The sequence below is a fragment of the Hemitrygon akajei genome, chromosome 27, assembly GCF_048418815.1.
Source record: "Hemitrygon akajei chromosome 27, sHemAka1.3, whole genome shotgun sequence".
Classification (NCBI taxonomy): Eukaryota; Metazoa; Chordata; class Chondrichthyes; order Myliobatiformes; family Dasyatidae; genus Hemitrygon; species Hemitrygon akajei.
Genome location: NC_133150.1, coordinates 32065037 through 32079554, shown reverse-complemented (window position 1 = coordinate 32079554; position 14518 = coordinate 32065037). Strand labels below are relative to the sequence as shown.

Here is a 14518-nt window from a genome sequence, read left to right as displayed (position 1 = left end):
TGACTGATGCTAGTTAGAAACTGTTTGGCAACAGTCTCCTGCCTTAATTAAGCAGCACAGTGTCCCACATAAACAAAGGGAATCCCAGCTATTTTCTCAATTCGTTTTTGTTCTTTAAGTCGTCTCAAATAAGCAGCCGTGTTAACTAACCGATGGCCCAATTACCGAGAATCCACTGTGTGTATAAAACAATTATATATTACGATTACTTCAGCTCCAGTGTGTTATAATGTCTTCTGAGAAATATTTCATGGAGCTGGTCAGATAATTAAATATTAAAGAGCAATTAAGATACCTTGCCAGAGAAGAAACAAGTGTGCATGAAACTGAATGAATCATGCATGCATCTTATGAATATTTCAGAACAAGAAACAAGCTGTGAAGGACCTTAATGGGTCAAGCAGCATCCGTGGAGCTAAAAGGATGGTAGACATTTCAGGTCGAAAACCAGCTTCAGGATTTTTGAATATCCTGTGCCAAGGGATACAAAATAATCAAGTCAAAGAAATAGTCAACTACAAAAATTGTCAGAAAGTAACTAAAATTCACAAGAGCAGTGCTGTTCCACCAATAAGGCTGACTGCAACCTAACCCCTTGTATAATTCTTTGTTGCTTTAATACCAGGATTAATACAAAAAACTCCAACTTATAATCAACTATCCACATTTCTATCACCCACTTTGTATATGGACATTTCCTACAAGGCCTGGTACTGATAGTTTTTAGGACAATACTTACTCCTTAACCAAGCTTACTTTTCATTAATATACACTTTGGTTGGGGGCTATGATTAAAGAGCTTACAAAACTAGCAATGAGGCTAATGGGTGGGAGAGGGGAATTTCCACGCTGTTTACAAGTGGACAAGGTAATAAATTCAAGGGGAGAATTTTCATCTAATGTATGTGGGGAGGGCAAATGTGTCAAAGAAATGCACAATAAATGGCAGGATGCTAAAGAGCATCTAAGAATAATGTTACAAACATGAAAAAGTCTGCAGATGCTGGAAGTTCAAAGCAACATCCACAAAACGCTGGAGGAGCTCAGCGGGTCAGGCAGCATCTATGGAAAGAGTACACAGCTGATGTTTTGGGCCAAGACGCTTCTCCAGAACTGCATTTTGTGTGTGTTGTAAGAATAATGTTATTTTGGAATGCACGTTGGCAGATCTCTAAAGATAAATGGAACAAAGTGAATATGGAATACCTATCATTACCAACTGAGACATTTTGGAAGATAAACACAGACAAAACATGATAGAACAATAGTAATACCACTGCTATATTGCAAGGGCTAGAGAATTATAGTTACTAGGAAAGAATGAAGGTAGGTTTAATTATGTGCAACATGGCTAGACAAGGTACCCATTTTACTTGGATATTATTTGATAACCAGAGGCAAGTCAAATAATAGAAGAATTAGAGGAAAAATACTTCACAACTTAGTATAGTGGATATTTGGATATTTCAGTATTAAAGGATGGTAACGTAGTTGGAGTCTGAAAACCCAATGCTAAAAAGGCAAAAAGAACTTGCAAAGCGTGAATCTATAATGCTTCAGACTAAAAGCCTGGAAGTAGATGTATAGATTCCTTTCTAGCCAACAAAAATAGGAATTTCCATAATATTCCTTTAAGTTACCCAAATATGTTAGAGGTTTTCAATCAAATTCTCAAAAATACAAGAAATACGACTCACCTCCCAGCCATCCTATATCCCTCTCTTTCCACTGCAATCTAAATGCTTTTTCCATCTCTCAATCCCTACACTCAAGTCCACCCCCACTGCTCTCTTCCCCTCTCCCTAACCTCACACCCAACTGCTCCAAACAATAATCCCCCACTCTTCTGTTCCCTTCCATGCTGGTACCCCCATTCCTACCACAACTTGGCCATTCCACATCATTCACTCCCAGCAGTGACTGCTGTGTGATTTGGCTCCCCTTGATTCAATTGCAACCTGAGGTCCAAAGGCCATTTGGTTCTATCTTGTCATTCAATACAAGAAAATAAAACTTTCTTAATTTAACATTACTGAATCACGAATTGCTAATATTTTTGATTTTAATATCCTATCAGAAATAAACATCTAAATAATAATCAGATTTACTTGACAATCCTCTATGGTGTCTGCAATTGCCCAATTCTGGCTTCTGTCAAATTCCTACTTTAAATTTTTCTATCAGCAGTGGCCCTGCTTTCAGTTACCTGGTCTCAAAGCTCTGAAATATTTTCCTACATAATATATATCATGTAGGAAAATACAACATGGCGTCTTGCATTATGGATTTCAAAAACAGTTTGATGGCACTTATGCAAAACTGGGACATTTTAATATATCACCGTGAGCTTTGTATTTGTACATTGTTGATGCCATTTCATAGAATTATACAACATGGGAAGATACCATTTAGTCCATTAATACAGATGAGTTATTTGTTATTTATTCTAAGTTGGTCTTTAACCAGTTTTTGTCTATGTCTATATGTTCTACTATAATTGCTTGACTTGCTTTAGTGATTCAGAATCTGCTTGTAACATTCTATTGTTATGGATACAAACTAGTATCATTGTATGGCAAGTTTCTGCTCACAAGAAGAAATAAATAATTAAAACCCAAGACAGCATTACTCACTTTTTCATCAGCCAGGATGTCTACAACTGATCAATATCCCACTGTATTGTTTGCTAGTCTTTGATACTATCCACAACACCACCAATCTTTGCATCATCTGCAAACTTACTGACCCATCCATCTATATTTTCCGCCAGGTCAATTTCAAGTTCTAGTTTACAGTCAGTCAATGTATACATGTATATAGCCAAATGAAACAATGTTGCTCTGAACCAAGGTGCACAACACAGTATATACAACTCACTCACAACACGAAGAAATATTACCACAAATAATTAACAAAAATAATAAAAGATATTCCAGAAGATTAACATTCAGCCTAGAGTGCATTTACGACACAAGTTAAAAAGAAAAACTATAAACGCACTTTGTAGGTGATGAGACCTGTATGGTGGCAGGGTGTTCAGTAGTTTCACAGCCTAGTGAAGTTTATATACATCACAAATGGCAGAGTTCCCAGTACTGATCCCTTTGGAACATCACTAATCACAGACCTGCAGTTAGAATAAGTCTCTTTGACCATTACCCTCTGTCTTCTACAGGCAAGCCAATTCTTAATCCAAATGGCCAATTCACCATGGATCCCATGCAGCTTAATCTTCTGGATGTGCCTCCCATGAAGAACCTTGTCAAACACCTTACTAAAATCCAGGTAGACAACATTCACAGCTCTACGTTCATCAATCATCCTCGTTCAATCGCGTTAGTAAGACACAACTTGTCCCACACAAAGCCATGCTGGTTCCCACTAGCAAAGCCATGGTTTTCCAAATGCTCACGAATCCCATTCCTCAGAATACTCTCCAGTAACTTCCCTACCATTGACATGAGACTCATTGGTCTATGGTTTCCAAGAGTATACCTGGTTCTGTTTTTGAATAATGAACAAAATTAATTACTCACCAGTCCACCAGGGCTTCACCTGTGGCTAGAGAACACAAACATATTGGACAAGGCCCCAGCAATCTCATCCCGTGCCTCTCCTAATAACCTGGAATATATCCCAATAGGCCTTGGGAATTTATCCACATTAATGCTCTTTAAGAGACCCAACACTATCTCCCCTTTTATCTCGAAATGCCCTAGCATATCAATATGCTCAGCACTGATCTCTCTACCCTCCATATCCTTCTCCTCAATAAGAACTGATGTAAAGTATTCATTAAAGGACTTCACCCACATCCTAAAGGGAAGAATTGCTGAGATCAAAAACTTTAACATCCAACACTTTTCAAACATCCTCTGGAGTTTGCTTTTTATTGACTACAGTTCTGCCTTAAATGCCATACTCCCCAAAATCTGACCATTAGCAACACAATCTGGGACTCAATACATCAATTTGCAACTGGATTCTGGACTTTCTTACCAATTGCACCTAGACAGTCAGAAAAGGTAAGTACAAGTCAACTTCCCTAACCCTGAACACCACTCCTTTACACTCTTTTCACCCATGGCTGTGCCTATGCCACCAACTCTACCAAATTTGCAGACAACACCACAGTGATTGGATTAATTCCAAACAACATTGAAACAGCATCGAGAGAGGAGATGCAGAAACTGTAAGAATGGCACAATAACCATTACCTTTCATTAAACAGCAAAAAAAACAAAGAAATTATTATGGACTTCAAGAAATCAAGGTAGCATGAACAAGATCCACTACTCAAATGGTGAAGCAGTGGAAAAAGTCTCCAGCTTTAAGTTCTTAGGAGTGAACATCACAGAGGAGCTCCCTTGGACCACACACACCTGCATGATAGTAGGGAAAGCTCAGCAGCACCTATACCATCTTAGGAGTTTTAGCAGATATGGAAACCACCTATAACTCACACTGTCTATGACAGGCTCACAACATTGTGATAGACTCATCCCACCCCAGTAGTCACCTGTTCAATCTCCTACCATCCGGCAGGAGAAACAGAAACCCCTCTGCATGGATATCCACACTGAAAAATATAGGGCTATGGGTAAGCCTAGTAATTTCTAAGGTAGGGACATGTTCAGCACAACTTTGTGGGCCGAAGGGACTGTGTTGTGCTATAGGTTTTCTATGTTTCTACGAAAAACACCTTTGTTCCCCAGGGCAGTCATGCAGCTGAACAAAACCCTCCCCCCATTCCCCACAGTCCATAGGCACTATGGACAATCCAAGTGCAATACATGGGCATGAGCCACATTTGGGTTTAAGTGGGCCAGCTACTTATATTTCAGAGCTTTTTTAAAAAATCCCAGGTTCAATTCTTGATGCAAGATTACATTTAGGAATTGTATTTGAAGGCATGGGCAATACTTGAATGGGGCAGCCATGGTTGCTTTTAATTTTAGAGATGTTTGTTTTTAATTCAGTCATTCTAAATAACTCAGATATTATTTTAAACTTAGTCATTGCATTTTTAGTAATTGAATTGCCAGCTTTGCACTGCATGGAGTGGCACTACAATGTTGTCAGCCTCAGCAATGACAATAAAGCTCTAACTAAATACTACAGGTCATTGAGATAAAATACAGATGGAGGTATTTTAAGTTAGAGCAGCAGCTGTTACCGCCTGTACACATCCATTTTCCGATAAGTATGCAGTCTGCCTAATGACAATGTATCTCAATCTGCCTTTATTCCAGTGATATTGCGTGCCAGTGCCTACCCATGATCCAGTGACAATGTACCCAATTTCCTAGCTGTATTTTTAGAAGCAGTGTGTACAGCAGCCCCACATACTCCAGTAAGCTTTAATCTATGTAAGTGTGGGCCAGTGACTACTTACACTCTAGTGATAGCATACAGGTGTTTCTATGACAATGCACGTCAATGCCTGACTACATCCCAATGACAATGTTCACCAGTATCTTCCCATCTTCCAGTGACAACATGTGGAACTGCCAGCCCATTTTCTTCTGGCAGTCAGCTAGTGTCTTAGTAGTTTCAGTGTATGAGTGTCTGTCTTTATTCATGTGTCAGACTGGCTACATGAGAATGAGTAGGAGATTCAAAGGTTAATTAACCTTAAACTAGCTGATTGCCACATAGTATTCTTGGATTGGAAACTTCACTATGTCTCAAGAGGAAGTAACAGCTCTATAGGTCCAACAGAAAACCCATGACCCAAAGAACAGATGATGGGTGGAAAGTACACTGGAGGTCCAGCAACTTGTTTATATCCATAGCACATGTAGATGCTTCATTGCTGCTAAGAGCAATAATGATTCATACACCTGGGGAGCCACTTACATGAAAGAAGAGAATGGAAGTGAGTGCATGAAGGACAGAGAGGCAGTCAGCATATGCTGAAAGCAACACTTGAAAACACCTCATCTTTGAATAAATGCCCTTTATTCCAAAGCAAATATCCTGTCCAGCATCTCTGACACATGATCAGAATTCATTAAGGCTACAGGCCAACTAAGAATCAAGCAGTTTCACTGCTGAGGTTCTAAAATTTGACAGAAACAAATTAAAGTCACAAATTCACAACATCTTCTTCATATCTTAGAAGGGCATCATCTTGACGGTCTTCAAGAAAAGAGACAAACATAATCATGGCAATTGCAGAAGGCTCTCTATGTGGCCCATGATAGAGAAAGTTATTATGACGATCTTCTTCAATCATCTGTCCTCATGGCAGAACAGCGACTCTCTGCTCTCTGAAGTTTGCTGAGATGACACAATGAATTTGAACTCCAACAAAAATGCAGGGACAGTATCAATCACTACATGTGGCTCATTAAAACTTTTGATTTCAACAATCCTTCACCAATTGACAGTCCACATAAATTTGTTTCCACTTTACATCTGCTTCAAGATGTGGTGTGTTCTTCACCAACAGGTCCACAGTAGACTCAAACAGTGTAGGTTAGTGTTGATCAAGACTGCATCAATATCCCAATTCTTTTAGAATTGACTTTAAAGTTCTCTTACTTATTTTTAAAGCTCTCCATGGTCTGGGACAGAAGTACATCACAGAATCACTTTTGTTTTATAATCCTGCTCAAGTTCTCAGGTCTTCCTTTGCCAGTCTCTTAAATTTAAACAGTCTTCCTCAAAATATAATTGAGAGGCCAGCATTTTTTGAACTACGCTCCAAAACTATGGAACTCAATACCTAAAACTATAAGGAATGCAGACTCAGTCGACACTTAAACACCAGCTCAAAACCTATTTATTTAACCTTGCTTTTAATAACAATTTTTTTGCCTTTTATTTTCATTTTTGCACTTAATCCCATTGTAAAGCACTTCAAACAACATCATCTGTATGAAAGTGCTCTACAAGTTAGTATCATTATTCCTCAGTCATTCTCACAATTATACAGCTCAACTCCAACAAGCTTCCTGCTCGGATGGAACTAATCTACAGGACAAATGGTAGGCTTCAACCTATTCTTCCTCCATATACGAGCCAAGACTGCCACAACTAAAGTCAATGCGCTGCACTACGTTCACGCTTAGAGGCCAAATACCAAATTAACATCCACTTCTTTACTGAAGCATTTGAGAGGAACTGCCTTCCTATTAAAATCCACAAAATTCCTACTGCCAACTTGCCATCATCCTCCAACAATAAAGTCAATGACGAGATCAGCTTCTAAACCTTGGGAGCCATGCTACAATGAAAATGTAGATGATGAAAATCATCAGTCCTTCCAATGAGTCCCATAGCCTTGCAAAGGAAAATGTGTTTCAAAATGATTACCTTGAACCTAGCCTAAAGCTTATCAGCGATCAAGCTGCCGTGATCCCAGCCCTCCTAATACTTTAAGACTACTGGAGGCACCTCATTGAAGAGGAGAGTTATCAATAACACTACCTCAACAAAACCCATTGGCAGGATAAGGATGTTGGGGGCCAACAACCCCAACAATGATGCTGCAATTACACTCAACTGGTCCCAGCGTCCATTCTATGTCACTTGCATACCTAACAACTAACAGTCAAACTGCAACGAGGCTGGAAATAGATCACTAGACGACCAAGTAAAACAATTCAAGGATGTTCTAAAAGCCTTCTCAAAAATTTGTAATATCCAAACTGACTTGTGAGAATCCCTGGCTCATGCCTTCTCGAAACAAAGGAGAAGCATTTGGGAAGGGTTGGAGGTAGGTTTAAAGTGAGCGGGGGAAGATTTAAAGAAGACCCGGTAAGGTAACACACAATAAATGCTGGAGGAGCTCAGCAGGTCAGGGAGCATTAACTGAGTGGAATACATAGGCCATGTTTCATGCAGAGACCCTTCATCAGGACTGAAAAGGAAGAAGGCAGAAAAAGAAGGTGGGGAGCAGGGAGGGTAAAGGGGAGTACTAGCTGGCAGGTTATAGGTGAAGCCAGGTGAGGAGGAAAATAAGTGGGTGGGGGATGGAGGATTAAGTGAAAAGCTGGCAGGTGAAAGAAAAGATAGGGAAGGAGGGGTGGCTCAGTGAGTCCAAACTGGTGGCCTAAAAAAATGGAGCTGGAAGCCAGATGGAACAAAAGATCGACAGAGACGGAGTCAAGTTCCCAGGAAGGACACATGGCTGTGCTATCAAACCTGGGTAAGCACATGGATGGGTTTGTGGAATGAACAGCTGGATGAAGTAGTAGCTGGATGAATCATAGGTCCTCTGAGAAAGCAAATGCATTTGTTGGTAATGCACAAAAAACCGTACATAAACAAAGATGGTCCTCACCACCACCCAAACTTTCCACTTGCCATCAACAAACCCTGTGACAAACACTGCAGACCCACTTTGGTGTCTTCACCCATCTCAGAGCACACAGACATAGGTGAGTAAGTCATTCTCAATTCTCAGTCATTAAGTGGGCCAGTGTGTTTAAGTTAATGTATGCTGTTTCAATATTAAAATGACTCTGTGCACCGCAGATGTCTACATTATATTGTACCTGTGCACCATGTCAGCTTTTAATCCAATGACAGCAAGTGCCAGTGGTTACTGAGATCCTGGAGAGAACAAATGCTAATGGCAGCATATTGCCAATGCCTGCTCAGATCCCTATGGCAACATGCATCCAGATTACAGTGGTAGCATGCACACAGTCCCTATGAAAGCAAGTGCCTGTGCATGCACAGAACAGTATTAGCCCGTGGCTGCCTAGATCTTTTTGATAGCAAGGGACAGTGCTTTCATGAGTCTGTATCAGCATGTGCCAATACCCATCTAATCCCAGCAATAGTGTGTCAGTACTCACTCAGATCACAGAGAATGTGCTAATGTGTTCCCATATCTCAGTAATAGCATATGCCAGTGCCCTTATCCCAGAGTGCGTGTCATTGTATACCAGATCCCTGTGACAGTGTGTACTACTGGATGCTCACTGACTGAGGAATCAGTAGCCATGTATACTAGTGCCAGCCAGGATCCCAGTGACAGTGCGGGCCCCTGACTGGCCCGGGGTCCCAGTGACAGTCCGTGCCCCTGCCCGGCCAGGATCCCAGTGACAGTCCGTGCCCGTGCCCCTGCCCCTGCCCGGCCCGGGGTCCCAGTGACAGTCCGTGCCCGTGCCCGTGCCCCTGCCCGGCCCGGGGTCCCAGTGACAGTCCGTGCCCGTGCCCCTGCCCCTGCCCGGCCCGGGGTCCCAGTGACAGTCCGTGCCCCTGCCCGGCCAGGATCCCAGTGACAGTCCGTGCCCGTGCCCCTGCCCCTGCCCGGCCCGGGGTCCCAGTGACAGTCCGTGCCCGTGCCCCTGCCCGGCCCGGGGTCTCAGTGACAGTCCGTGCCCGTGCCCCTGCCCCTGCCCGGCCCGGGGTCCCAGTGACAGTCCGTGCCCCTGCCCGGCCAGGATCCCAGTGACAGTCCGTGCCCCTGCCCCTGCCCGGCCCGGGGTCCCAGTGACAGTCCGTGCCCGTGCCCGTGCCCCTGCCCGGCCCGGGGTCCCAGTGACAGTCCGTGCCCGTGCCCGTGCCCCTGCCCGGCCCGGGGTCCCAGTGACAGTCCGTGCCCGTGCCCCTGCCCGGCCCGGGGTCCCAGTGACAGTCTGTGCCCCTGCCCCTGCCCGGCCCGGGGTCCCAGTGACAGTCCGTGCCCGTGCCCGTGCCCCTGCCCCTGCCCGGCCCGGGGTCCCAGTGACAGTCCGTGCCCCTACCCCTTCCCGGCCCGGGGTCCCAGTGACAGTCCGTGGCAAAACTTGCATTGGTTTCCGGGGTGGGTGAGACAATGGGCGCATCATGGGCTGCCAGCCGCTCGATTAGGGATGACACCCGGTTCCTCACGGAGACCGGTCCCCGACGCAACAAGCGGGCAGACAGGGGTGCCGGTGCCGGATGGTTCTGGCTATGTGATCCGCGGCGGGGAGGACGGGACAGGAGTGGGGATGTGTCCAGCCGCTTACCTGCGCTGAGGTTCTCGTGCAGCTTGAGCGGTGCCCGCAGGATGTAGAGGAGGCCAAACACCAAAACAAACCAGAGTGCCCACAAATAGGTCCAAGACCAACTGACGCATCGCTTCAGTCGCTCAACGAATCCAGCCGAACCCCCTTCCGCCATATTTATCCGATCGGCCTAAAGGATTGTGGGATGCAGGAGGAGTCCTCCCCAACAGGCAGCTGTGAACTTCCACGCTGTCCCGATGGGTGTGTGTGTGTGTGAACATTATGCCTTGACAAATGTCCTGATCACGTACTTTCAGACACAATGCGTCTTTTAGATCTTTCTGGTATTTAAAGTTTTAAAGGGGTGAATTGCAGTTAGGAAATTCAGACCCAGGATTGCAAAGTGATACCTGATCTAAACGCAGCACCACTTGAGCAACTTCCTCCTGACTCCTGCTCCTGTGCTAGTTCCAGCTACTAAAGCTGAATTAATTTCACTCTATTTCGACTGTCTTGACTTCTCCGAGAATATAAGTTTTATGCCCGAGCTGATGGAAGCACTCTTCGGATCTTGGATTCTTGCCGTGACACGTCATTTGGGGAAGTGTTTTCTTGAGGATGAGAATATTAACATTGAATCTCCCTTGTCGGTTCTTAGCAATCGCACAATATAGTTTAGTATTCTAGAAAGAACAGATGAAACGTGCTTATTGCTAGTATATGAATAGATGAAACTGTATGTGAATACAGGCAGGAATCGTAGAGAACTGCTAACATTATCTGGTTTAATAGGTGCTAACCAAACTGCACGAGCGCATTCGCCATATATTTAAATACACTGCTATTTACCTTTTTTGAATAGAATTATTCACCTATTTTTCATCTAGATTTATAGATTTAACCGGTTCACGCGTTCTGTTTGCTCAAGGGAACGTGTTAGTATTGAATCCGCTTGTTGATTCGGTTCTGTAGAACGCTGTGTTGTTCCTCTTCCATGGTCTCTGATTATTAAGTTTTGTTTTTTTTTGTAGGAATTATCTTTTGCTTTTGTTTTTTTTTAATCTTATTCGAGGGATGTGGTTTACGAGCAATAATTTCTTCTCTGTCGCACCCAAAGTTGTTCTACTGTTTATCTGACCTTGCTCTTCTCAGCCAGTTATGTCGGCTCCTTATCTAAGACCAAAAAATAGCACCAAAAAAACCACTGAGCAGATGCAGTGAGAAACAGCCAATGTTTAAAGTTGATGACCTTTCAGCAGTTTGGGGGAGGCAATTCGCTACACTGCTTATCAGATACATCTTGTCCATGGGATATCTGTATCCGGCTCCTCATACAGACCTCCCATGGACAAGATGTACCTGTGAGAAGCCGGATACAGACCTCCCATGGACAAGATTCACGGTTACCACAAAGGACAGGAGCAATGACACAGGGGGTTGCAATTGCACTTAGCAGCCAACTTCTCCATGGATGTAACAATGTCTATGCAAGTTTACACGTGTACGTTTTGATTTACTGCAGCTTTGATGAGAAGAGATTGAGACCTCTCGCCATTCAGAGCAGCTGCTGGTTGCAACAGGAGTGGTCTGCCGCAAAATTCTCAATACATCCGACCCACGCTATCCCAACCCAATCTTTGGCTGCATTACTAGTCATTCTGCAATGTGACTACTACTTTAACTTCATCTATAGTCCTTTGTCTTCCCCCATCACCTCTGTCACTTTTTCTAGTTTCCCCCTCCTCACCTGGTGTGGTGAACTACATATACCTGTCTGGACACGGCCCCCCTGCTGACTGCTCCTGTGACTCCTCCCACGGACCCCGGTATAAAGGCGATTGGGGACACGGCCCCGGCCTCCATCTCCAGGATGCAGTGTGGTGGTCAGTTGCTGCTTGTTCTTTCTTCCAGCCAATAAAAGCCCATATCTCGCCTCACGTCTCCAAGAGTTATTGATGGTGCATCACCTGGATCCACCAATAGTTTGTTAGCTCCTGCTCCACCCCTTCCCGGCACATTTTTTACCGGCTGGGTGGAGATACATCTCTACAAAGGAGGTGTAAGACGCTCGTTCCCTCCACTATCCTGTAGATCACCCTTGGGCAAAGTGTAGCACCTGCTTAGCCCCCTGATCAGGGTCACGTGAAGCCATGGGAGCAGGTGGTGGGTGGTCGTATGAGTAGCAGGTGCATATCACAAGTCCTTGTTATGCGACCACTGATGCCAGGCAGACAATCTCTGAAGAGTATTGATAATGGTTGAGGCCATCCATCTTGTAAAGACACTGTCCAGAAGAAGGCAAATGCAAACCACTTCTGTAGGAAAATTTGCCGGGAACAATCATGGTCATAGATCATGATCGCCAACATCATAGGACACAGCACATAATGATGATGATGATGACAATTTCCCATTTACCTTTCAGTCCAGATGAAGAGCCTTAACCGGAAACATTGACTGTCCATTTCCCTCCGTGGAAGCTGTTTGACCTGCCGAGTTCCTCCAGCACTTTGTTGCTGCAGATGCCAGCACCTGCAATCTCTTGTGTCTCCAAGTCTCTTTAACTTATTACAGTGACTTGGGGAGGCACATATATGAAAATAACTTATATGATATGGGTAAATTTACAAATTCATGAAAAATAAACATGATAACTTAAAATAACACACACCTTGCATTGTGTAGTCAACTTGCCTTTGAGTGCGGGTGTGAAACATTTGGTGCCATTTATTGCATCTGATGTTTCCAGTGCCCCCTCTATATTGTTGAGATCAAAGGCAGACTGGGGAATCACTTTGTCAAGCACTGTACACTATCTATTAAAAGCCAGGATCACCCAATGATCAGCCATTTTAATGTCACTTCCCATTCCCACAATGCCATGACCTCATCAAGTGCTAAACTGAGGATAGACACAGATTAGAGAAACAGCACCTCATATTCCACCTTGGTGGTCTCCAACCCGATGACATGAACATAAAATTCTCTAACTCCTCTCTAAACCCCTTTTTTTCCTCTTATACTGCCACCTAGTGTTAAAATGCTGGGAGGTGTCGACTGAGGGATCCATCTGCTTCAAGCAGGCTTCGTTTATACCAGTGCCGAAGAAGAACGTGGTAACCTGTCTCAATGACTATCATCCAGCAGCACTTCCATCTTTACTCCAATGAAGTGCTTTGTGGGGTTGTTGATGAAATATATCAACTCCTGCCTGAGAAGTGAATTGGATCCACTCCACTGTGCCTACTGACACAACAGGTCCACAGCAGCCATTTCATTGGCTCTTCACTCATCCCTGGGAACATCTGGACAGCAAAGATGCATACAGCTTGGCATTCAATACCATCATCCCCTTAAAACTAATCAATAAGCTTCAAGAACATGACCTCAATACTTCCTTGTGCATTTGGATCTTTGATTTCCTCTCCTGCAGACCCCTGTCAATTTGGATTGGCAACAACAGCTCCTCCACAATCTCCATCAGCACAGGTGCACCACAAGGCTGTGTGCTTAGTCCCCTGCTCTACTCGCTTTACACTTATGACTGTGAGGCTAAGCACAGCTCCAATGCCACCACTCTCATTGGCTGAATCAAAGGTGATGATGAATCAGCCTTTAGGATGGAGAATGAAAATCTGGCTGAGTGGTGCCACAACAACAACCTTTACTCAATGTCAGCAAGACCAAGGAGCTGATTATTGATTTCAGGAGGAGGAAACCAGAGGTCCATGAGCCAGCGCTCATTGGAGGATCAGAGATAGAGAGAGTCAGCAACTGTAAATTGATTATTTGAACTGTTATCATTTCAGAGGATCTGTCCTGGGCCCAACTCATAAATGCAATTATGAAGAAAGCACAGCAGTACCTCTACTTCTTTAGAAGTTTGCATGACAGCTAAAACTTTGACAAACCTCTTTAGATGTGTAGTGGCAAGTAGGTTGACTGATTGCATCATGAACTGGTATGGAAACCCCAATGCCTTTGAATGGAATATCCTACAAAAAGTAGTGGATACGGACCATGGATAAAGCCCTCCCAACCTTTGAGCACATTTACACGGAGTGCTATCACAGGAAAACATCATCCATCATCAAGGACATCCACTACCCAGGCCATGCTCTCTTCTTGCTACTGCCAACAGGAAGACAGTACCCACACAACCAGATACAAGAACATTTATTATCCCTCAGCCAATGGGCTCTTGAACCAGAAAGGTTAGCTTCACTCAGCTTCACTCACCCCAATACTGAAATGTTCCTACAACATTTGAACTCACTTTCAAGGACTCTTCATCTCATGTTCTTCAAAGGTATTGCTTATTTTATTATTATTATTATTATTATTATTATTATTATTATTATTTCTTTTTTCTTTAATATTTGAATTTGTTTTCTTTTGCACCATGGTTGTTGTCAATCCCATTGGGTGTGGTCTTCCATTGATCTCATTATGTTTCCTGGATTTACTTAGTATGCCTACAAAAATGAATCTCAGCATTGTATATGGTGACATATATGTACTTTGATAATAAGTTTAGCTTGAATTTTTAATTTTAGCTCATCGCCCCTTCTCTTTCCCCACCCTGTCTT

General features: G+C 43.5%; 1 protein-coding gene across 2 annotated transcripts in view; it reads right to left on the bottom strand.

The window, feature by feature from the left end:
- LOC140717236 (suppressor of tumorigenicity 7 protein homolog) overlaps positions 1-10114 on the bottom strand; it is a 136892-nt gene extending 126778 nt beyond the window's left edge. For both annotated transcript variants that reach the window (XM_073030578.1, XM_073030579.1), the window contains exon 1: positions 9951-10114. In XM_073030578.1, coding sequence (XP_072886679.1) covers positions 9951-10104 — 154 coding nt within the window. In that variant the 5' untranslated portion in view covers positions 10105-10114. The remainder of the gene's footprint in view (positions 1-9950) is intronic.
- Between the last annotated feature and the right edge of the window lie 4404 nt (positions 10115-14518).